The sequence below is a fragment of the Lygodium microphyllum genome, chromosome 8 (assembly GCF_053477565.2).
Source record: "Lygodium microphyllum isolate KBCC chromosome 8, Lygodium_microphyllum_v1.1.10, whole genome shotgun sequence".
NCBI classification, from domain to species: Eukaryota; Viridiplantae; Streptophyta; class Polypodiopsida; order Schizaeales; family Lygodiaceae; genus Lygodium; species Lygodium microphyllum.
The window spans coordinates 88976687-89003103 of NC_141142.1; the positions used below are offsets into that span (position 1 = coordinate 88976687).

The following is a 26417-nucleotide window of genomic DNA, read 5'->3' on the forward strand; positions in this document are numbered from 1 at the left end:
CTAAAGAACCTTAAAGAGTCAAGGGTTTCTTAAAACCCATCTTTTGTCTTCTCTTTGCTTAATTTATACCCATTCTGAAAATGAGCTTAGATTTCTTTCTTTCTTTTTTTTTGGGTAACCATTTGTATGGTTTTTGCCAAAGATGGTGTATTACATGATGTGGTTGTATCTTTAATCTTAAATTTATACCAAATATGTTGGTAAAACCATCGAAAGTCCTCTAATAAACTATTTGCTTTGGCCCTTCCTCATTCATGTCTTGTGTGCTTGAAGTATTTTATTTTTGTCTAATAATGTGATTTTTTCATGTCTTGGATTGCCCAGATAGAGGCTTCCACATTTTTTAATAAAATATGGAGCATGTTTGTATAAAATATGTTGCACAATTAGAAAATAAAGAGAGGTAACTAAAAATCTTATATGATTTGGATAATAAAGAAAAATAACACATTACCATATAGTGAGTGAAGTGTTGATTACCCTAAGCTTTTGTCATTATCTTTTTGAAAAGGTTTAATTAGTCTTTGAAGTTTTTGAGATCATCTTTCTAATTAATTTTTCATATATCGAATCATTGTAATGAATTGATGAAAGTACTCTATTCATCAAGGTAATGGAGAACCTTTCTAATTTTATACACTCTAAAATCTCACTTTCATCAAGTTTAATTGCACAAACCTGGCTACTCCTTGTGTCTCTTCTAAAGACAAATCATAGAATCTGAGCATCAAACATTGTAGGGTAGGCAGATCAAGGAAAATATTATTAAATTTATTGTAAAGAACATATTTCTTCTTGCTTTTGAAGCTAGCATCAATATGAAAAGGCTCACCCAAAATCTCCATCACTTTACCACTAACACTTTGTCTAATAGTCTTTCCCCCACATATGGCCTTGGAACTAAACAATTGTGTAGATGACCTTGCTTTATATTTGATTGCATTAGCTAGAAAATTTGTGTATATACATCTTTACTAATATAAATATTATCCAAAGTCTTCTATACTAGCTCTCAGAATCCGAGGAATGATACTTAATAAAAGAATCCAAGCATTGTTTCTTTTTTTTTTGTGTTTTTTCTTCTCAAGAATATCCATTGGGATTGTTAAAAGCAAAAGGTGATCATAAAATTGAGATGCCTTTGAAGCATCTCTCTTACTTACATTTTGCTGAAGAAGAGACTTAAATAAGATCAACATTGTAACTCAAATACTATTATAAGCAAAGTTATAATTAACATTTCTTAAATAAAAAGATATATCTTACTTCTTGGATTCTTTTATTGTAGCCACCTCCTCATTTGAGATGCTCAATATTCTTTAGAGTTAGTTGTCGATTTTGAAGGCCTAAAATTGTTTGTTTTCGTTGGTATTCTTTGATGTGTTTCTCCATTGAACAATTCTCTTGTTGATAATCATATACTTGTTGCAACAGCTCATCTCTATGTTTTGTTAATAATTGATTCTCCAATCTAAGAACATCATTCTTTGCGATAAAATTAAGTATATAGCCTAAAATCCATTATAACTATCACCAATAAACCACATCAATAAAGAGCCATTATAAAAACAAGGAGTACTCTTTTTTATAAGATCTTTGGGATATAACCTTCTATCCAACCAAAGATCAAGATTTTTCTTTTCTTCAAATCGTGACACATATTTCATGGACTCTGAAATAGTGTTTTGTTTTGTTCTTTTCCTAATTGATTTATACTCACATTTTAGCTCAACACGATAGAGAGCTCTTTTACCAGTGTTACAAGAATCATTCAATGATTAATCTACAGCTAAAGATGTAATAAATAACTTTGAATAGGAATATTGTGTGAATTGTAAAAGAATAAGAATAAGTAATTAATAAGGAGAAGAAGAAGAAAAAGAGAGAATGAGGATGGAAGGAGGTAACCAAATGTTGAAAATTGAATATTCCCTTTCACTTCTATCAAAACAAGATAGAATCTTTATTAAGACAATTATAACCATCTTTATGGTAGCTTACATTTTTAGATTTGATGCAAGCCATGAGAATATTATGATAATGATCTTTTAATGATTTTAGATATGTTAATTTAACAAAATATTAAAAAATAAAAACTCAAAAAATATTTTTATTTTATGAAATATTCTCTCTCTAGGATCTCTTACAAGGCATCTTCGAGACCTCAAATCTCCCCTAATGTTAGAAGCCCCATCCCCTTTGTGCCAAGTATACTCACAATAATCCATGGTATCATTTTCCATCACATTTTGCTAACATTCTTGACTAGCATTACCTCATAAGGTATTATTATTAATACATTGAGATCCATTCATACTAATCCTATGTGAGATTTGCCAAGAATTGTGATATGTGCATTGAAGAATGTGTTACTCACAAAAATGTAGATACCTAGAAAGCTTATGAATGTCTACCTACAAATGCCCACGATGAAGTTTGTAAATGTTTGTTTATGTATTATGTTGCAAATAGATTTTATGGATGTAATGAGAAGCTTAAACACCTAGAATGGTATTTCCATTCTATCAGAAGGCACGCTTTTATTAAATTTTTATACATCTACTTAGCTAAAATACATTTGATGATGGATGCAAATAGTGAACAAAAATTCTCACCAAACTCTAAATGTTTTCTCCCTTTGGAACACGAAAATACACTTTAAAGAAAAGCACATATCAGACCAATTCATGGACAAAGCTCGTCCATTAAAATTTCATTCTATTTGAAAATTGACCTTAATTTCAAGTAGACAATTGTGTAAATCCTTTGGTTTAAAAAAGAATGAGTATTGAATATACGTATTTTACACTCTTAAACCCATCCATTGTGTGGTTATATTTTAGATGCATATTTGGCCATTAGATATGGAATTGTTGATTATTTGTACCAATCCTTGGTTGTATTATTCAAAGAACCTTGTAATGGTAAGCTTGGGGCATGATCACAAAGTCTTATCTTCTCCCTATGCCTTTTCCATGTACTCTCTTTTTGTTTGACATCCATGCATTTTCAATGGCTTGCCTTGTCACCTTTGCACTGTGCCCCTAGTCCCCTTCTAAGCCTTTTTAGTTTTTCAAATATGTTTAACCTAGCATGAGTTCCTTGCCTTGTGCTCAAGTTAAAGAGACACAAAATAAGAAATAAGGGAATTGCTAGGAGGAAGCTTGGGACAGCATCTCTTTTGCTTGCAAATTTTTAGCTATGAATCTTCACAAATAGAGGACGTGTGGAAAAAAAAGAAAGAAAGAAAGAAAGAGAATTATATTAACATCCTTTAAGATGTTTTGAAGGTATATAGGACTAATGGCACGTGCCAAGTTTTTAGTCACAATCCACTTCAAGATATCATTGACACAATTTTTAAAAATCTAATTACTAAATTGACTAAGTGTTACTAAATGCATCATGATCCTAAAGTAACTTAATACATAGCCAATCTAAACTCCTCTACAATGGCTTTGCCACCTTGATAAATTGGTTATTCCCCCCTCTTTCCTAGCCACCTTCATCATGATGATTCCACCTAGTCATGCTTTCAGTTACGCTTGTGTAATGTTTTAGTTCCTTTGAAATGTTCAAAGGGCTTCAAAGTTTCAACTTTATTTTACATGTCTTCAAAATCCAAAGTTGCTTGGTTATTCATTTGCTTCTTGATACACAATGTTGATTGTCTTGATTAGAATTAACTTACGAGAAAAACAAGAAAAGCAACTGGAAGGCAATTAATAACAAGAAAAATGATGAGCTTTTCCTTCCACTTCGAGAGGGAACGCCCATCTTCTCTTCAAGGTAACTTGCTTTTATTACGCTTTGATTCTAACATTGTGTATTTATTGTATACTTTGTATCATCATCTACATTATTAAGACAACTACGATTGTAAAAGGATACTTGGGCAAGTACACAATTCTCTTAGAGGACATTGTCCAATTGACATTGTTGCATTGCATTTTGCATGGGCATGATGATTTGCATTGCCTGTTGCGTAACTCCATTGCATTAGCATTCTATTCATGTAAACATGCATTTATATCCATTTATTCATTTTTTGTCTTTGGAGTGGTTACATCTAAATCCACCATATTTTGCAATATCTCACATGACAATCTCCAAGGGTAGTCTCCCTTGCTTGCTTCCACCTTACTACATTTACCTACCACTATAAATTATGCTACAATTGGAAGTCATTTGAACCAAATTCTATCATGTACCATGGTGAGACAGAGCCTATACTATAGTAAATAAAATGAACTACAATATCCTTTCGTGGCGTGTTTTGTTTTTTTTTTGTTGGGGGGGGGGGGGGGGGGGGGGGGGGGGGGGGGGATGCAACTTGGAAAACCCCACCTCACAAAGTGTCGATCTCCAATTCCCAATCTTGAAATGCCATGTGTAAAGGAATTCAAAAACTATACATTAAATCCAAAGTGAGAACCCCACCTCACAAAGTGTCGATCTCCAATCCCAATCTTGAAATGCCATGTGTAAAGGAATTCAAAAACTATACATTAAATCCAAAGTGAGAATTACAAGACAATGGAGAGGTGCTCACTTCACTATCACTAGTAATTGCACAAAACAAGAAGATTCCAAAAAGTCACAATTCCATTAAAGATTGCCCCAAAAGCCAATGATAATAAATGAGTTTAGATGAGTATTAGATGGCAGAACATAAATAAACTAAATTCCAAAAAGTCACCATTCACTTGAGCATTGCCTCCAAGCTCATAAATGAGCAAAGACAGCTCCAAACAAAAAACAAGGACCTCTATGAGCTAACCATGCAAAACTGGGACATAAAGCTTAATTGTGAAATGAATATTTCCTAGCAATGTTGGAAAGATAGTTGCTAACAAAACTTGTATGAAGGAAAGAGTTTCATATGATATATCTATCCACCAAACATCAAACTAGATCACAAGCAGCAATTTTTTGATCATTTTATACTGATGATCATCAATTGACCACCACTAGCAACATGCGTTCAATATGCTAAGATTAACTTTCACAAATGTTTGATTACAAAAAAAAAGACCTTGCTATACTTTGATGGCGGTGTTGTTACATATAACTGGGGGCCTGTTTAAAATCCTTCGAAGGAATCCGCCAGTTTACTAGTGAAAGCAATCAAACAGTTAAACAAAATGCAGAGTCTAGGTTCTATCACTTTAAAGGTCAGCAACAAAAACTCAAAGATCCATTTTAACTTGGCCAATAAAAATTATTTTGAGTGACAGCCCACCTGAATTCTCTGTTAACTTGGGTAAGCACTTTACTCTTAAATACAAACAAATGCAATACAAGTGATCTCTATATTCCAGGACCAAAGCTCATTTGACAAATATCCGGTCCGTGCTAATATTGCGTCAGGCCAATATCCCTATCAGATCTTACAATATTAGACTGTAACATGCTGATCAACACTGACATGAAAGAGTTCGCTGCCATATTCAAATATTAGACGTCATGACGATAGAAAATATCATTAATTATCTGCCACTTTGTAAATGAATCACTAATATTACAGATTGCAATGTCGATCTACGAACTACTCTATACGTACACAATCTCAAGCCGCAAGGAACACAACATTGTTGTAGTTCAAGTCTACTGTTTAACCGCCCACAAGCTGGAGCCATCCAAAACAGAATCCCAGACAAAAATGGGCAGATTATTTTGTTCCACTAGATATTACCATCCTTAGCAGCTTCCTCAAAAGTCTCACCCTCAACAAGCTCTGGCACATCATCATCATCATCTGCCTGAGCAGTTCCCTGTTGCTGATATTGCTCAGCAATCTTCTTCAAATTGGCAAGATTGTCTGGTCCTGTATGTCATGCCGGCACAACATAACTCCTCTGGCACTCAACTAAACATGGCTAAAAAAGTTCTTAAAATTTTTAACATGGTAAGAAAGTAGCCCAAAATTTACCGAGTTGATTGATAATTCCAGGTAGTAGATCTTGTAGCCCTAGAACAATTAACAAAAAGATGGTCATTTTCTTTTCAATTTCAGAACCATAAACAAAACTGGGAAAAGCAGCTCTGTAGGACACTCACTCTTTGTTTGGGGAGACCCACTCACAACCCATGTGTTAGCAGCAATAGAAGCTTGCACTATCAAACCAAAAAACAGAACTTTCAGTATTGAACATATCAAAGAGCCAAGACATTTCCAAAGGGGAGCTTTTGAACTAAATAAAACAAAAAGACCACCCAAACAGGTTCTCATGGCCCATACAAGAGCCAAATAGTTTATTCAGGCACAAGGTGTGGCAGTTGAAGCTCTTCCTTACCCTTGGGGTTAGTGAAATGAATGACAGAATCATCTTTGAATATGTTCACTTCCTCTATTGCAGGAATTGTGTTTACACCCAATCTCTTCAAGGTATTTTGCAATCTCTTATCGTCTGTTGTTGCAGTTTTATGGACAGCTTTCTTTTTCCTGGAACCAGATACAAGATGCTTAGAAACATGATATGAGAACTGAAATTGAAACTGAAGTCAACCTCACGCCAAAACATTTTGACAGAAGGAACAACAAAACTGCTGACAAATTGATAACATGTGCTTAATTATGACCTCCCATAATGTATGGATACTAGTGCTAGCTACAGACTTACAGTTCACAGCAAGCACTATAACACAGACCATCAAGAATTAGAGTTAAATCAGGAAAGTTGCGGCTGCAACAAAACAACAGACCTGATCCAGACTGTCTGAAACTAGATTCAAATGCAATCACCCCAACAAATGAATCCCCACCATTGTTTGGCCTGTTCAGCTACAAGAAGTTAGGCCTCACATTACTTCTCAAATCACAACTCTCATACAACCCCAGAATGTAACCCTAGTATGACAAGCAGTCTCTAAATGTTCTATGAATAGGGATCATGAGCATGGCCGTTCTCTTTCCCAGATCTCTGCACCTTGGCAGCACCAGCCTGCTGCTGCAAGCTACCCAAGTCCAGAATGTTGTTGTATACTGCCAGTGCAAAGCCCCTGCTGTCCTGGTGACCTTCCACAGCTGTCATGCCTGCTGCCTCAACACTATAAATACTGCCCAGCATTCCCAGCACAAGATCACAATCTACTACAGCCCCAAAACTACTCCAGATAACTACCAAGGTCCAGCATGTCTATTGCCATTGCGCGGCCTCTGCTGTTCTGGTGACCTTCCAACAGCTGCCATGCCTGCTCCCTTGACATCTCCCATGCTGTCTGGAGTTCCCAGCATCAGGCCGCAAGCTGCTACAGCCCTGACACCACTCCAGACAGCTGTATTAAGCTGTCTAGTACAGCCCTGCTGCTAATCAGGTCTACTACACAGAGTTTGCTGCCTGTGACTGTAAAACTACACAGTGCAGTGAACAGTATCTAAGCAAACAATAGAGAATACACAGCTAGTTAGACAACAACAGAGATTTCTTTATTTACAAAAAGTGATATAACAATTGCTCAATCCACCTGTGTGCTTCAACAATGAAGGTTAGATGGAGATCTACAAAGTTTCTAGATGAAGAACTTAAAGCTTGTTAAATGAACTCCGACCATGCGAATGAATGGATCATGCATTTGGGAGGGTCTCCTTACAAGCCCGCCAAGATCAAAGGTCAGCATAACTGACATCAGTTTTTTCATACATCAATTAAGCGTCAAATGCAAACAGATATGAATGTATGATTCAAGTATGGTTCAAACCCTTGGGCTGCATAATACATGGCCCTAATTTTTAAATGCAAACAGATATGAATGTATGATTCAAACCCTTGAGCTGAATAATACATGACCCTAATTTTAAAACATATTTTTACCCATTTACGACCAAACAAATATTGAAATTTGAACACTAAACTAGTAAGCATCTCCAAAACAACTATCAGATTCCATGTGCAAAACAAAAGGACACGTGCAGAGAACAAAAGTGCACGATGTACAATATTGAAGTTAGTACAAAGCAATTAATATCTTGTAATAAAGCAATTTTCATGTTGCTTTAATTAGGAAATTAGCTTGGTTTGGACTGGAGTATAAAAGGCGAGGGTGCCAATGTAAATCATCTTTTTAATCATTTTACACATCTCCACTTCTTGGAGCTTGAAGGTACTTCCTTCCCCACCATTGTAAGGGGTGAGTTCCTTGCAGCAGCCATCATCAATTGATTCTCAAGCTTCCATGGTTTCAACATCTCTTGTAATTCTTGGTTGTAAGACATCTTGAATTAAGAAATGGCAAGCTATGGTTTCCAACATTTCTTGTTAGTCATGTGTTAATTCCCATTGAAGTGGCAACCTTCATTACATTGGTATCAGAGTATGGACTTTGATCCATGTGAAGAGTCATTTTCATGGAGAATTTAGTCACAGGGACAGGTACCAGGTAACTGGAGTACCAAGATTTGGTCACAGTGTTTACATAGTTTAAACAGTGACTAGTGGAAGTGTTCTTCAGTAAGTCAGGACCAAGTTGGTGGAATTTGAAGAAGTCTGGAAGGAAAAATGGCGGACTCAAGGCCATTTTAGCAGGTCGTGGTCCATTTGGAAGTCATTTTGGAGTCTTCTTGGACAAAAGGATAACCTACAGTGACTAAATGAGGTAAAAGAAGAGATACTTTTGAGAAGTAGACTTTCTCTCTCCTCTTCTAAGCTTTTCTCCAAGAATCCATGGCTTCCACTGCTTCAATCTTCTTCCAATGATCTTTACTTTCTCATGAGACACCAAAGCTTGACTCTCTGTGCCATAAGCTTCATGTAGAGTAGCCTTATGCCTTGACTAAGGCAACTCCCAATTCGTAGGACATGAAGGGCTGTTTGCGCTGATCAGATCCTCCCCTCCACGAATATTTCCAGCTAAGGTGCTACTTGCAATGGATTACTCCAAGCTTCTATCAAGATTACTTAATCTCAGGAAGTGATCAGTGACATCTTTCACTTTCTTGATCATTCTTGAGCTTTCCAAACCCTGGCTATGGCAGATTTATGACAGCAGTGAGTTTTTTCTGAAATTTCTTCAAAGTACCACAGGGCTTTTGTTCTATCAAGCATCCTTGAGCTTCTTCAACACTCATTGAACCGACATTAAAGATTCCTTGCAAGATTAGAGCACTTCTCTTGAAATGAGTCAAAACAAGGCAGCCACTTGATTTTTCAGAATTTTTGGACTTTGAAGGATGGTATCATGGGGCTTTTGGTTCGTGATGCATCTTGAAGCTTCTATGCACGGGATTATGTCAAGAATTCATGGTCTTGCTTCAATATTGCAAGAATAGAGCTTCTTCTTGGCATTGCAAGTGTATGGGCAGCATATGCAAGCTTATGTGCTTCAATGGAAGAGTTCTCTATCAAGGATTGAAGTGTTCTACCCTTGTGAATGCTCATCATTGATTCCCTTTCAAATTTCCAGCTGGGCTACAAGGATCATGTCCATCAAGCTTTTGGATATTGGAGCTTTCTTGAAGGAGAAATTGGAGTTTATGAGTTACATATTCATCATGGGGATTGCAATTTGAGGATATTCTTGGCTACATCAAGTGAGAGATCAAGAACATTAAGTATCATATGGTAATTGGAGCTTCCATAATCATCTACTCCAACAATGAAGAGGTATTTCTAAATATCCAATTGCTTAAACCATCCAATTGTTGAAAAGGGAGAATTAAGAGTAATACCATTTAAGAAACTACCATTTGATTGCATTTAGACTCAACTTAGGGCTGAATGATGTTATGCTGGATTCTTTTCATCCTTCTCAATAAAAATCAGAAGCCAATTGTTAATAATCTCTTCCATTATATCATTCGATAGCTCCTACCAACGCGCCGTTTCTCCATCGCCCCTGACATCTCCAATGCACCCCCCCGCTGTCCCGTGGCGTGCGCCACCAACTCCCCACCATCCCCCCCCCCCCGCCTTCTATGCTGCCTGTCCCCCATCTCCCCCCAGCGCAACCCCCCCGTCTCCCCCCAGCACGCAGCGCGACCCCCCTCCGTCTCCCCCCAGCGCAACCCCTCCGTCAGCTCCTGCTCGACACCACGCCTTCTGCCCCTCCCCTCCCCCTTGCACGCCTCACCTCCCCTGCCGCAAACACGCCATTGCCGCCCCCATCTGGAAACCTGCCCCCCCCCCCCCGGCCTAAACCCACGACGTGTCCTCCTGCCTAAGGATCTGGTTCCCCGCCCCCTCCGCACTCCCCCCCACCCACCTTTTCCCGTACTGTGGCCCGCGGCACTATCTGATAGGCCTAACACAATCATTCGCCTCGCTACAAGCTGGACTACAGCAATGTCCAACACCTCCCCCACCGTGTAAACAAGCATTCCCCACCCCCCCCCCCCCGCCATCGGCCCTCTTCCCCTCCAATTGCTCCCTTCCTTTGCAACAACATCCCCCCCCCCCCCCCCCGGACAGCGCAGCAATGTGAGTGGTAGGTCTTTAGCTAGGATGCGCAATGGAAACCTCTAGTCAGACGCCAACGCATTCTACGAGTACCTCCCAGTCAAACACCTTGCGCATCATCCTCTTTGAGGAACAGCTCTTGACCATCCGAGCCATAGAGTTAGAGCTGAAAGAAACAACAATCTTTGGTCAGGTCGTTGGACATTCCCCATCGAGAACCCAGCTGGGGAATTGGCTCCACTCCACGCTGCGCATTGGTACAGCGCAGATCTTGGAGGCAGTGCTCATGGGCCGAGGGATCTTCATGGTTCGACTCACCTCCACGGACACAACCCGTGAGTTGGTGGAGAGCTCGCCCTATGCCTCCACGAAGGGGGTCATCTACATGGTTCCCTGGTATAGCGGCTTCACAGTGGAGTCATTTGCGCTCCACAACAGTTTTCTCATACACCCAGTCACCCTACTTTTTTCCAGACTTGTGGTAGAGTACCGCCAGTTAGTGGAGGACTTTGGACCGCTTTTTGGCACAGTTCTCCCTGCTTCCTTCGCGGATGAAGTGACAGCTGCAAGAGTCCCAAAGATACGAGTGGCCATGAAAGACACAAAAAGCATACCAAAGTTCTTGGAGATTGAGACTGGAGGTCACTCCTTTTGACAGCAGGTCATTGTGACTGGGCAACCAGGGCAGTGCCTGCGCTGCCACGACTTTGGACATCAAGCAACAGATTGTACGCATTTCGGGGCCAAGGCGGCTCCGGCAACGAGCCCACAGGTGGACGCCGACGGCTTCACATGGGTCCAAAGATGATAGAGAGGGAGACGGCAGGAGGGGCCGCAGCTAGCGCCTCAGTCACAGCCTCGACAACAGGGCGCAGGAGGGCAAGCGATGCCCCCTCGGCAAAGCACTCCGCACCCCCCCATGCCCGTCCCACCCGGCAGGACCGCAATCCCCCACAGCCACCACTCGTGCCACAAACTACCCCACATGAGATCCCATAGCCCCCACACCCACCCTTCCCCACCTCCCAACCTCCCCCCACTGACCCTGGCCCACAACCCCCCCTTCCAAGCCACCAGCCCCCCGCCACATACTTCTAACCATCCCACCATCCCTCAACCCTCTTTTCCCCTCCACCATCTCCCCTGCCGAGCACCCCCCCTGATCCGCACCTGTTTCAGGTGATCCCTCCCAGACCCACTCCCGCTCCTCCCACAACAAGTGATGAGCCACACATGCCTACATCCTCCTCGCACCAGCAGTCTTCCCCCTCCCACACAGACACCAGCTCATCTGCCCCTACCACCCATCACACCTTCCCAAGATAGGCACAGCTGTTGCCACAGGAGTTCTTCCGCAATGGCCCATGGTCCTACCTAAGAGTTGTGGAGCGCGGAGAGTTCCCACTACCTCTAGAGGTGGGGATCTTTGTGGTTCGCATGTCAAGGAGGGGCAAGGTCCATCTACTAGCACCACCGGATGGACCAAACTGCTCTTTCTTCTTTCAATCCTCTCACTCAGGGGATTGGACGACGACACAGATAGAGGAGGAGTTGAAGAGTCAGGTGATGGACTGTCACGGAGACGTGAAATTTTGAGATGCTTTAATCTTGCTAGTAACATTTGATTAAGTTATTAATCAAATGTGCAAGGTTGTTTAGCACATGTGATGCACATGGCAGTTATTTCATGGGAACGGGCCAAGGACCCCGAGGATGCAGTGGGTGTTAAAGGCAAAAGTTGTGTTAAGTTATGCCAACTGGGTTTTGGTGGTAAGTTGGTGCCAGGTTGGACCCTAGGACAATTGTTTGGCCATAAAGTGTCAATGGTGACACTAGGGACTAGCATTAATTAATTAATAGTCTAAGGGTCAACAGAGGTTGGGAACCACTCCAAGTTGCAAATGGCCTAACCAATTTCATTACAAATGGGCGTGTTTAATTTTGGGCAGGGTCAAAAGGGCTGAAATTAATTTTCAGAATTAATTAATTATGAAAAATTAATTTAATGGCTGAAAATGCATTAGGAAGGCTGCCACTTGGCAAAACTTTCCCGTGCAACTAGGGAGAAGGCTGTTGGAGGGTGGTGGAAGCTGAATTGCAGCCATTCTGAGCTTGGTGGAGGGAGAGGAGGTGATCATATTTGGCTCTAAGAGGCGACGACCACTAATCGCGCGCCATGACAAGACAAGGGACAGCAGGTTTTCTCTTCTGCCTCAAGAGAGGCGGTGGTAGAAGAGGAAGGCTCACCAACCAAGCTAGAGTTTTACCCCCCTTTTGAAGCTATTGGTGCCATCAGATTTGTCATCAAAGCTACGAATCAAAAGATACATTTCAGCTGATTTTCTCTCTCTCTATAGCATTCTCTCATTTCCTCCAGTCTATGCTCAAGCATTCTCAGTAATTCTTAGTCATTGGTAACAGAGTACAATCAAATTTGGTGGACAACAGAGAGTTTATTGCTATAAACCCTAAATTACAGCAGCAATTAGGGTTTAGCAGCCACCTTGGGACCCGTGCCATCAGTCAAAGGCATTGTATACTGAAATCAGCACTGGAAATTCGTGGAATTGTGCGAATTTCAGATGGCAGCCCATCTATTGTGAATTTGGGGCAGCATTTGACCAATTGGGGTTCCATCAGAGCAAGTCCTGGGTGAAAATCAAGGGGCAATTTGCCTGAATGCTTTGCTGACTATTGGAACAACAAGGGGCTTTTGAATCAGCCAAGGAGATCGTGAAATCTCAGCTTGTAATTTATCCATTAGCAATCGAAATTAAAGAAATACCGAAAGGGGCACCAGTTTTGGGGCCAATAGGGTGTCCACTGTCCAAGTTTATGAAGGTAAAGTGAGCACTTCAGTTTATGTTCATTTGCTGATTGCTGTAATTAAGTGCTTAATCAGGTTAAACCACCCTATCAGAGAAGATATGCTGGTTACACAAACCACATCTCCTAGTGGATGGGAGAAGAAGGACTAGCATTGTTTGCACAGCAGTGGCCTGGTTGCATGATGGACATTAACTGGTGGGCTGGTGCCAAGGTCCCACACTTGAGCATTATCTTTCGAGCCCCTCCACAGTGGAGGGCTCCGAGGGATGTGATCGAGTGGCCCCTAGCACAAGCGGCCCGTTTCTACCAGTGTATGGAGTCACAACTCTCAGCATGGCTGATAGATGCATTGATAGTACCACTTGGAGCATCTATCACCCCTATGGTCCGGCCGAGGGCCACCATGGGGGACTAGAGTTCGCCGTCCAGACCTGCGGCAAAGCGTACCTGCATGCCCCATAGTTTCTCATCCTCATTAGCAGCCTCCACACTAAACAGATGTCTATTCGGTCAATCGCAGGTTTCCCCATGAGCTTACACCTTGCATCCTAGAATGTGAATAGTCTCCACTACAATGGGGCACATGGTTCCAGGAAGTTGATTGTTCGGCAGGAGTTGCAGCCTGCCCTTGCCGGACGGATCAACATTTTACTTATACAGGAGCACACGCTCACTCCCTCCCAAACCTAGCGGGTAGGGAAGGTACTCCCGGGAAACTCGCACACGTACTGGGACCACGCCATAGGTGCCCACAGCAGGAGTTGAGACATATGCACCTCTATTGGCTCAAGTCTCACCACATGTGTACGAGACCACGGGACAATAGTGGCAGGGAGGGTTCTATGGATGAGACTGGATATTGGGGACTCGTGCCTTGGAGTCCTCAACATCTATACCCCTACGGAGGCTAGGGCATGCAACAGGTTCTGGGTGGAGATCACGGATGGACTCCCAGAGGTGGACTCTTGGATCGTTGGAGGAGACTTCAACAACCTAGAGCTTTGGAGGACCAGTAGGGCAGAGGTAAAAACTATCAGAGCATGACCGGGGAGAAGCAGGAGGCATGGGAGGTATTTCTATTGGTAGTAGGTGTACGTGATGCCTAGAGAGACCTTGCCTTCCACAGGAGGAAGAGGTCGCTGGACTTCTCTTGGGGATACAAGCGGCTAGGTGGACTCCTACTGGAGCTATTGGACAGGTTTTAAGTGGGAGAGTGGAGAGACTCTCGTGGAGGCCAAATTGGGCAGTTGGCGGGCACCACGTTGTTTGATCATTGCCCCGTTCTCCTGACACTAGATCCCCCAGCATCTGCCCTAGACACTCGATCTTGTAGGATCCCTGACTCGATCTATAGGAGGGAGGAGGTGACGAGACAGATAGAGCAGCTTTGGACTAGGGAGTGGGACAGGAGGAACCAGATCACAGAGGAGGTTGCAGAGGTCCTAGCCGAGTCGAGCAAAATCTGCCAAGAGATAGCCATATAGGCCAGGCAGCAGAGCTGGGAGGAGAAGAGAGCGCTCCGGCGGAACCTTGCAGCCACGCAAAGATTACTACAAGAGGCACCACGGGATCCCACCCTCCACACACAGGAGGTGCGAGTGTGAGCAGCCATTGCTGGCCTAGAGGACAGGCGCTATGAGTTCTCTTTCCGCACCTCAATAGCTTTTTGGGCGCAGGAGAACACGATGTGCAGGGAGTTTTTCCAGGTGCACCAGCCTCGCACCTCAGGAGAGCAAATACGCAGCCTTCGAGATCAGTATGGGAGGACTTGTTCTAGCCTCGACGAGATGGAGATTACCACTGATTACTACAGACACATTTTCCAGCAAGAGACAGCCTCAGCTAGAGGACAGTGATGTAGGCAATAGGTCTGGGATCACATCCCATCCCTTGTCACAGAGGAGATGGGATGCTCCCTCCTAGTCCCCCTTCACAGAGAAGGAACTAGAGGAGGCTTTCCATACACACACGACGGGTAAAAATGTCCGAGAGAGGATGGCCTCTCTAAGGCCTTCTTTACTACCTACTGGGAAGTGATGAAGAACCCCCTACCGATGGCCTTCCAGGAGATTTTCACTTCAGGACAGATGCCAGGAAGCCTTTCGACAGGCCTTATCAATCTTCTCCCCAAAGGGGGAGACTGATTGGAGCTTTCCCAAAGGGGCGACCGATCACCTTATTGTTAGTGGCCTATAAGGCACTGGCAAAGATGATTGGTAGGCAACTACGCCCCGTGCTGCCAAACATCATCCATGACACACAGATAGGCTTTGTCGAGGATAGGAGTATCCTAGACAATGTATTCACCTTCTTTGAGGCGACAGAGTGGGCTCATCACAATGGGTAGAGACTGGCCGTACTACTCTTGGATTTTGAGAAAGCTTATGACAAGGTGGACTAGGATTTCCTAGAGGGCACCATGGTGAGGTTGGGTTTTCCCCAGGCTTGGATTCGCGGGGTCGCCGCACTTTACAGATCGGCAACCAGCAGGGTTCTCATAGGTGGTAGGTGAGGGGAGGAGTTTTGGCTGGAGAGAACGGTCCAGCACGGCTGCCCCCTGGCCCTATACCTATTCCTACTCTTTGCAGAGGCGATGTCTCACTTCCTCGAGTCCCTGTGAGCGGATTACACGGCCTCCGACTTCCCGTGAGAGAGGAGACTGAGTTGCTAGACTCAGAGCATGCAAATGATACAGTACTCTACATAGAGGACGATGAGTTTATGCTGGAGAGAGCAAGGCTGGCTCTTGAGGCTTTCTGTTCTACAACGCAAGCAAGAATCAACTAGCGAAAGTCAGTTGGTTTCCTCACAAACCCGGACTCTAGCACGAAATGGGACATCCACCTAGGATTTAGATGGGTGAGCAGAGGGCAGACCGTCCGGTACCTAGGGTTCCAGGTGGGACTCGACATCACTCCCGCCCAGCAGTTTCTTCCAGTCCTCAATTCTATTCGGAGGAAGCTAACCTACTGGAGCACGGCTCACCTCTCACTAGCCGGCCGAGCCCTGGTGGTTAACCAAGTTCTCCTAGCGACGGCCTGGTACATCGCCTCGTATTGATGCTTCTCCTCATCCTACATAGTGTAGCTTCGCCACCTAGTGCGGAACTTCCTTTGGTCCGGGTCAGACAACTCCGGGGATTCCCGGGCCAAGGTGGCGTGGGCGACCATTATACGGCATCGGTCAGAGGGAGGGCTTGGGATCATAGACCCAAAGTTTCAGAGTATGGCCTTCTTGGGCAAGCTACTTATCCCCGGTCTCACACTGGGAGGGCAGACCTGAAAGGTCCTATTGCAGAAGGGCCTTCAGGATTGTAGACCGAGGCTTGGCGGTGAGTGGAGGCTGTCCCTGAGATGGATCTTCACATCAGCCCAGATCACCCCCCCCCCCCAAGATCACCTTTCCTACGCAGCTTACTCTGCATGTGGCAAGGCCTCCGTAAGGCCGTAATCTAGAGCCCCCCAAGCTGCCAAAAGGAGATAGACCGTCAGCCGGTGAACTGGAACCCCCAGGTCAAAGATTGGGAAGGGGCACAAATTGGCGAGTGGCCCCATATCCAGTGGGCTGGTTGGGAGGACGGCCCGGCTCCTACCATCAAGACATAGCGGGAGGTGTACGGGATGGCGGACAAGAAGGTGTTGCAGTGAGTATCACGCTGCCAGAGAGGAGTGGAGTTGAGGCGAAGGGAGATAGACACAGCAATATCTCCAGAGTGGCTTGCTCCCTCGATACGAGTGTCGATAGAGCCCGAGGAGGTATGGGCCGCCAAGTTTTCACCAGCAAGCATCCCCCTAAAGATAGCAGGTAGAGTGGGCCGCGCCTCGCAAGGGACTTTCTTCACCGTTCAGGAGAAGGGGCGTCTGGCCCTTGACAGAGGGCAGCAGGATAAGGGGATAGCTGCCCTTTCGTGGAGGAGGATTCGGATGGTGGGCCTTCAGGGGAAGACATGGTGACTGGACCCCTATGTTTTCTAGAAGGAGCTCAGGGAGTGGCGTTGAGAGTGGCTATGGCCAACCACTGCAATCGCCAAGAAGCCACCGAGGTTCCTGGAGTACATTGCCAGGATTGGCAGACACGTACTGATGCAAGAGGATATGGATTGAACACCGTCGCATAGCAGACACTGGGCGGAGCACAGCATCACAAAGCCGTTCCGACGGACCTTCTGGCAACGCCTATGGGATAGCTGGAGACCGAGGAGGGTATTGTATTTCTTATGGCTAGTGGCACATGGAGGCTTGGCGGTGGGAAGTTGGCTTGCCCAAATGCAGGAGAGAGGTTGTAAGCGTTGCACACAGCTACCTCTAGAAACCCCAAAGGACTGCCTTTGGTCGTGTAAGGAGGCACAGCTCGTGTGTAGAGGAGCATGCCGCATCCTTCACCGTACAGCACCCAGCCTTGGATGTATCTCATGGGGAGCTTTCTGCTGGCAGGCAGTCAACCAGGGCCGTCACCTTCTGTATGAGACTGGGATGCAGGACATGATATTCATCATTGAGGCAGGGTCGTGCGCAGTGATCAGTTTGGAGGCTCTACCCATCCGCAAGGTACTGGAGTCCACAGCAAACCGCTCTGAGGTATGGGAGGTCATAGGGAGTCTTACTAGATGGCATATATGGAAGGCGCGGTGTCAGAAGACTTTCGGCAGAGCAGGGTTGTCTCCGTACGGTACAATCTGTACAGTACGGTGCGTACGATTTAGTACGAAAAAATTGACACTTTTTCGCTACTCTACTTGTAAGTTTACAACTTTCTTTTTTTCTCTCTTTTCTTTTTTTTTTCTTTCTTTCTTATTTCTCCCCTCTCTCTCTCTCTCTCTCTCTCTCTCTCTCTCTCTCTCTCTAGTTGCACTAGTACCACGTACGAAAGGTTTGATACTATACCATACTTTAGGTACCGTACCTTACGTATTAGTAGCATAAGGTACCAACTTAATGGATGCATCTTTCCCATTCGAACTGCACTTTAGGACAATCTAAATACTCCTTACATTAATATGATTCTCCCATGAGATTAGGTTATTTGAGATTCAAACAATTTCTCTCAACCTTCTCTCTCTCAAGCCAATACTTCTTTTATTGGTATGATCATACATGTATGATGTATCCACTCCCATCTATATAGTTATAAGTTGTAGGTAGCCGTAGCGCATGTCGCACATTCGGTATTAGGTTTTGAGCCTTGGCATGTTACCCTCAAGTACTCATCTTATATACTCTAATAGCATTGCTATTTAGACTTGAAATATCTATCCTATTATCTTTTGTCCAAAATAATCATGTTCTTTTTTTGTCGTTCTAATATCGTACCGTACCTTATAAAATCTTAAGGTACCATTTAGTACCGTATTTTATCGTACCGTACCGTATCGTACCTTTTGTACCTGACAACTATGCAGCGGAGAGAGACTTTCAGCACAGACGACCTTAGCAAAGCGCTAGACCTCCATCATCCACTCCCTCTGCAACCGTTAGATCAGGTGCAAGGTGAGTCCAAGGCTCATCCGGAGCTCCGTTATCATTTCATGCATACCTTGGGCGGCCAAGACCTGTTTTTTGTGATGCAGGCAGGCAGCCCCAAATGGCAATACACTCCCCCTCCATGGCTTCTTGACCCATCCCCCCCAGACCGCCTTGAGAGACTTGTATACATGATGTATTTGTGTTTTTGCATCAGCTCCAGCTAGTCTGTTGAGCATGAGCACTCCGTTGTAATCAGTTTTTTTGAGTAATATAATCAACCACATTTTATTTTCAATAATAATAATAATAATAATCTCTTCCATTTGTTGGAAACTTTATGCCTAATCCTAACCTTGATCGCTTAATGTGATTGACTGCAATTTCGGCTGAGAGTAAAATCAAGTGGTAAGTGGAATAAAATAGTAAAGCAGTGAGTCACTGTTGTAGGTATTCCTTACCTATCGCCATTTCAATTTCAGCCCTATTCTATTTCCGTTCTTGCATATCATGAAATGGCAAGATTTTAATTCAGCCATACATATCATGCATTGATTAATAGAAAACTAGCTTTGCCATGTATATTCCAACCAAGGAAAAAGGTCGAAGCCGGACGAGATAGCAAGACAATAGAGAGGTGACCCTCCCTTGCTATTTACGACTCCATAGGGGTGCACAACCTAGCTCAGAAGGAACTTTGCACACCTTCCGAAGTTTCAGACCCCATTTAGGTACCCATCCTACCGTTTTATCCCTCACCACAGGTGGTGGACTACAAAAGACCACTTGGGAAAGAGTGGATGAAGACTTGAAGACTTATGGTACCAAACAGAGCAAAACAAGGCAGCTAGTGACATTTTTTATCAGATATACAGGTCTGCAAGTACTTTGAAGTTGATTCCATATGGATGATTGAGCCTCTAGGTCATACTCCAATGCCCAAACGTGGTTCTTGATTATCTATGACCAAAGGATTTGAAACAAGGTCCAAACAGTGAATTTACATGTTATTACAGGTTCCTATCTAATCCTGGACAGTCATAAAGAATCAATTACAGAAATGGAATATTTCACTCTAAAAAATTGGTTCTTATACTCAATGCGTAGAGGACGAAGTTAGCTTTGACCCTAGCTATAAAGCACTTCATTTGGACCAACAGATCAAAAGTTTTGGCCATTTTAGTGACAAGTGGTTACTGTAGACAGCACTAGGACTCGTTGACAGGGCACACTGTTTTGATCTAAAGCAACCATATACTATTAGCAGAGTATTTGTCAGCTCATGTGTGAGTCTGAGCTTGATCTGGGCTAAGCATTTTTATTCGGTATTTTAGGTTTTTTCTAGTGTGGCATTTTATGCCATTGGGGCATTTTTATGCACCAGTCGGCCAGCATTAATGCTGTCCGACCAGCATTATTGCTCCCCACTTTTTCAGCCTATTTATACTCAGTGCTCCTCCTCAGTCATCATCATCATCTTCACCATCTGCAGACTCTGTGGAGAGAGGAGCTAGTGCCAGTGCCAGTGCCCACGCAGCCAGTGACTCACTGTTGTATGCGACTGTCTCGTGTTCAAATATATGGATTCCATTTCCCGTGCATACATCTGAGTTCTCATCTGTATCATGTTCTTTCTTTCTTTTCTTTTTGTCTTGTGTTTCAGCAGTTTATTTCAGCACATGTTTATGCTTCCACCGCTGCTCCACTTCTGACATGGTATCAATTTTCAGGATTTGTGTTTTTGCTGTGTTTTATTGCTGATTTCAAGACTGTTTTCTCCTTTTCTGCTCAGGCGGCTGCTGCTGCATACACGCGACCTGTTTGGCCTGCGTTTTCTGCAGTTTTACCATCGCCTGTTGCCTACGCACCCTCTACTGACTGCGTTTTTCATCTGCAGCTACTGGCGACAGTTTTCTACCTATTTTTCTGCAGTTTACAGCCTGCGTTTTGCTGATTCAGCATCTCTCATGGCTGGGTGACTGTTAATTCAGGCCGTTTTTGCTGTTTTTGGCAGTTTCTGACTGATTTTTTGACTTTCTGCAGCAGATTTTGTCTTCTCTTGATCAGATTTTGGGTTATATTGCATGTGAACTCTCATTTTCTGCCGTCTGTGCTTGTGTTTTGGCTGTGTTTCCTCTCTACATTCCATCTCTTCTCTACTTCTCTTCTTATCCTCTCCATATGGCTCCTCCGTGCACTTCCACTGATGATAAGTTACATGGACCTGATTATCTCACATGGAGTGTTGTCATGAAAGCTTGGTTTGTGCACAAGCGGTTATGATACATCGTCTGTGGAGCTATTCCTCGACCTCTCCGTCCTTTTCTTCTTCCTGCAAACTTTGATGAGGACAACCATGAGGAACTGGTGCTCACATGGGACTCCGACGATGCCCGTGCTTACTAGGCGTTGCTTCGGTGTATTTCTAAAGCGGTCTTACCGGCGGTTACCTCCTGTAGGACATCTGTTGAAGTATGGCAGAAGTTGCAGCAAATGTACGAGGCACCTTCCACCATGCGGGCAGTCACACTTTATGGCCAACTCCAGCAGATGAAGTTTGAGCCGAAAGATACTATTCAGTCTTTTCTTCTTTGTGTTACGCAGGTACAAGACCAGCTTCGGCACATGCAATCTGCTCTTCCCGAGGCGCATCTCGTCGGGACGGTCCTCTACAAGCTTCCCCCGGAGTTTGATGGAGTGGCCAATGCTTTGAGGGCGCAGACATCATCGACTCCTGTCAGTTTTACACATATGACCTCGATGCTTCTTGAGCATGAGACATCCTTGAGATTACAGGGGCGGCTTCCGGCACATTATGGAGGCGAGGCTTATGTAGCTTCAAAGAGGGGTGACGGGAAGAAGAAGTCGAAGGCCCAGTGTTACCACTGTGGCAAGAAGGGACATTTGCGGAAGGACTGCAAGACGTTAGCGGCTTCCAGGAAGAAGGAGCAGAAAACGAAGCAGGATGTTGACTCTACCGATGAGTTCTCTCCTTCATCAAACTCCGACTCCGATCCTCCGACGAAGGAGAAGTCCAAGGTGCGGAAGGGATCCTCTTCTTCGGATCGCGAGAAGGGCTTGGTTGCCCCTTCCTCGGCTGCTTTCTAGTGGTGGTGATGAGGTCATCCCTCACGACTCTCCTGTGCCAGAGCGGGAGTGTGAGCGGGTGTTCAGATGGGGCAGCCGCACCTCATCTATACTTTTCTACAGGTGCACAGGTTCCAGAGAGAGACATCCCTGACACATCGACTTCCGTCTGGCGGAATCAAATCCTGGAGCTGTGATTGACATCCAAGTTCATGATGAGCTGGTTATCTGACAGAGAGCGGGAGGCTTTCGTCTGGAGCTCACATGAGGGGACACTTTGGCGGTCTGGCCAAAGGCGGGGAATTCATGGTCACCTATGTTCAGCGGCATTTTTGACAAGATGGTCTTGTATGCTACTGCGAGACATTGGTAATGGACATAGAGACATTTTATGATCTTCTCTATTTTCAGGTGTTTGGTACGATCAACATCGACATCAGGTTCTCTCCGAGGCACCTTGGTGGTGGCTTGATCACCCACTACTTGAGTATCCATGGTTCTACTTGGTGGTTCTATGTTGTCTAGTTTCTGATCCCTTTTCATTGTACTATTGTATTGTATCAGATCACTCATGATCTGAGAGAGGGTGTTACCAGAGTATTTGTCAGCTCATGTGTGAGTCTGAGCTTGATCTGGGCTGAGCATTTTTATTCGGTATTTTAGGTTTTTTCTGGTGTGGCATTTTATGCCATTGGGGCATTTTTATGCACCAGTCGGCCAGCATTAATGCTGTCCGACCAGCATTATTACTCCCCACTTTTTCAGCCTATTTATACTCAGTGCTCCTCCTCGGTCATCATCATCATCTTCACCATCTGCAGACTCTGTGGAGAGAGGAGCCAGTGCCAGTGCCAGTGCCCATGCAGCCAGTGACTAACTGTTGTATGCGACTGTCTCGTGTTCACATATATGGATTCCATTTCCCGTGCATACATCTGAGTTCTCATCTGTATCGTGTTCTTTCTTTCTTTTCTTTTTGTCTTGTGTTTCAGCAGTTTATTTCAGCACATGTTTATGCTTCCACCGCTTCTCCACTTCTGACATATACCTCTTTCAAACTTGTTATTTCAGTAAATCTGGTATATCTACGTGTTATTAGCTTCGTTTGGAGCTATCAAACACTTAGATTGGAGGAGTATAGCTTTGGATAATTACCATTCTTTGTCAGGCAGTCCTGAATTATCACAGTTTCCATGATGGCAAGGAACAAGAAGAAGGAGTAGGTATTGGAGCACATTAATGAGGGTTTAGAAGAATACCATGCTGAAGCTAATCCTACTATTGGAGCCACAAATCAAGGACAAGAATTTACGGGCAATAGTACAACAAATGAAGAGGCCCATTAGCCAAGGGTTCCCTATGACAATGAGCCTAGAACTGAAGCAAATGTTACCCATGATTCCAATGACTTCCAGCAGTTATCAAAGCAAATTGGTAACATGAATGAATGTTTGATCCAACTCACACATTCAATGGATGATAAATTGGGTAAGATGATTACACACATGGAACAGCAAAATTAGAGGATGGATGCCAAATTTGAAAAGCTAGTAACAATATTCAGCAACTTGGGTAACAAATTGCAAAGCAATTCACCTTTCCATGCTGAAGATGTACCTATTGTTCATGGTAATGTGAGGTTCACAACAGCCCATCAGCATATACCATCCACTTTTGAACATGGAGGACCTTCTCAGGTGAATGAAATAGTTCAACCTCATACCAATTCTTGGAATAGGAACAGGCTCAACTTTACTAGTTCAAGAGATAAAGGACAACAAGATTATTCCCTGCATGATGACAGAAATGAGTTTGTACATGGATGTCATCCCTTTTACAAAGAGTTTGGTTCTCAACATGCCCAAGTTCATCATACAATAGATGATCAAGGGCAGTATGCACATGATAAAGCAAGGAAAGAAGACAGTTTCCAACATACTGAAGATCATGAAGATAAGTTGCCACATGGGATATCCGCTCATAACCAACATTCGTATGGAAACTCATTGTTTGGTCATCAATCTTTTAAAAATAATGAAAATGGGCAGCATTCATCTACCCCTAATCATGGACAGCAAGCAATGAGTGATCATTTTAATAGACAACAATCTTTTGGATATACCAACCATCATGGGCAGCACTATCATTATGACAAGGAATACAAGGACAAGATCAATATATCCAATTTCAAAGGAGATAACCCTTCACCAACCGAACTTGAAGAATGGCTCAATAATTTGAAAATGTGTTTCACTCTCTACCCACGCAATGATCAAGCAAAGATTTGTTATGCAGCCCTACACCTAGGAGTTATGTGCATACGTGGTGGAGATACATGAGTAAGATTGGAGAGAATTTTCAGTCTTGGGAGGACTTCAAATCAGCCATGACTAAAGTGTTCATGTCACCAATGGAGAAGAAAAGGCTTGAAAGGAAATGGTATGATCTTAGGCAAAGGGGTTCCACCGTGAGGGATTATTCCAGCAAATTCTTAAACCTTTCCATGTATGTGGAAGGAATTTCTGATTCAGCCAAATTGAACAAATATATTTTTGGACTTGATCCAAACCTTTCAGCTGAAGTAGGGGCAGCCAACAAGCCTACAAATGTTCATGCAGCCATTCAATATGCTGAGAGGTACAGCCAAAAGTATAAAAGAGATTTGACTTCATTTCAGCCCAAAACAGAAATGAATTATCAATCAAATCAGCCTTTGATAAATCCAAGGGTCAATGTTATAAATGTGGGGAGAAATGGTCTTCTGAGCACAAGCAAAAGTGCAAGGGATTTATGGCAAAGTCTAATATGCTGAATATTGAAGACTCTGATGAAGAGGAGACACAAGAAGGACATCTTTTGCAAGTAGAGGCAGTTCCTACTTATGATGAGATGCATGAGCATGATGATCAAGACACACAGGAGGAATTAGAGCCGGTTAGTAATTTTCCTTATGATCCAAGTGGTCCATTTGATCCTGGTGGATTAGAGATCGATGATCCTTCTATGGTTTCTTGTCAACCCATGTTATGTTCCATATCTCAGGATGCATGGATGGGTTGTAAAGGTGAAAGTACACTTCGGCTTAAGGGTACTATAAATTCAAAGGTTGCACATATTCTCATTGATACGGGCAGCACACATAGTTTTGTCAATGCCAAATCATTATATGAGCTGAAGTTACTACCTCAAGAAATAGAAGCTCCACTGAAGGTACAAGTAGCTAATGGTGCCCACGAGTTGAGCAAAGAGATATGCCAGCAGACTCCTATTGAATTATCACAAACTTACACTGTTATGACGGACTTGATTGTCCTAGATATGGGTCCTATTGACATCATCATTGGCTGCGATTGGCTTAAACAACCTGGAAATTTTTCTTTGGATCTAAATCAAATGTTCATGGAGTTTACTTGGAATGGGCAGCAAGTAAAACTTAATGGCATGGAGAGAAAGCAAGTGGAAATAATCAGCACGAAGAAGATGAAGAAGGAAATTAATGCTATGTCTTGCATTTTCACACTTCTATCAAACACAGATGAAAATCGGCAATCTACTTTACCTAAGGAGCAAGATCCATGTCTATGTAAACTTTTGGAAGAGTCTAAGAACATATTCCAGGCACCTACAACATTGCCTCCTCAACGAGAAGTAGATCATCCTATTGATTTAATGCCTGACACTAAACCCATCAACAAACCTCCTTTCAGGTTATCCAAAGAGAAGAAGTAGAGAAACAGGTTAAAGACTTCCTGGAAATAGGGTTTATTCAGCCTAGTCAGTCACCTTTTGCTTCTCCTGTACTACTTGCCAAGAAGAAAGATGGGTCATTTAGGATATGTATTGACTATAGAGACTTAAACAAGAGCACCATAAAGAACAGGTACCCAATTCCCCACATTGATGATTTGTTGGATGAACTCAAAGATGCAAGAGTTTTCACAAAGATTGACTTAAGGTCAGGATATCATCAAATCAAGATGAAAGCAGGAGATGAGTACAAGACAGCTTTTAAAACAGAAAGAGGTCTCTACCACTTCCTAGTTACGCCATTTGGACTTTCAAATGCACCTGCAACTTTTCAGACTCTTATGAACAAGATTTTGCAGCCATTCTAGTATAGATCAGTCTTGGTATTCTTTGATGACATTCTCATCTATAGCAAGAGTAGAGATGAACATCTGAAGCATGTCAGAGAAGTCCTTACCCTGAGAAGACACAAGCTTTTTGCAAAGGAAAGCAAGTGTGCTTTTATGGCTGATGAAGTAGAACACTTGGGTCATATAGTTGGTGAGAAAGAGATTATGGTTGATCCAAAGAAGGTTCAGTGCATCAAAGATTGGCCCATACCACAGATTTCTACTTCACTACGAGGATTTCTTAGATTATCTTCTTTCTATAGGAGATTCATCAAGAATTATGCCCATGTAGTAGCTCCTCTTACTGATAGATTGAAAAAGGAAGCTTTCTTTTGGGATGCTACAGCCACTAAGAGTTTCAATGAGCTGAAGAGTCTACTCATTTCAGCACCTATTTTAGTGTGCCCAAACTTTTCCAAGGAGTTCACTATATTTGTTGATGCTAGTGGCAAAGGTATTGGGGCTGTTTTATGCCAAGACCATGATGTTATTGCTTATGAAAGCAGGAAGTT

The 26417-nt window shown here is 43.3% G+C and overlaps 1 protein-coding gene across 4 annotated transcripts in view; it reads right to left on the minus strand.

Moving 5' to 3' along the window:
* Positions 1–5424: 5424 nt before the first annotated feature.
* The window catches only part of LOC148032568 (basic transcription factor 3-like), a 32468-nt gene continuing 11475 nt past the window's right edge, over positions 5425–26417 (minus strand). For all 4 annotated transcript variants that reach the window (XM_087683210.1, XM_087683211.1, XM_087683208.1 and 1 more), the window contains 4 exons: positions 6297–6445; positions 6061–6117; positions 5933–5971; positions 5425–5827 (listed from right to left, as the gene is read on the minus strand). In XM_087683210.1, the coding sequence (XP_087539336.1) occupies positions 5685–5827; positions 5933–5971; positions 6061–6117; positions 6297–6445 (388 nt within the window). In that variant the 3' untranslated portion in view covers positions 5425–5684. The remainder of the gene's footprint in view (positions 5828–5932; positions 5972–6060; positions 6118–6296; positions 6446–26417) is intronic.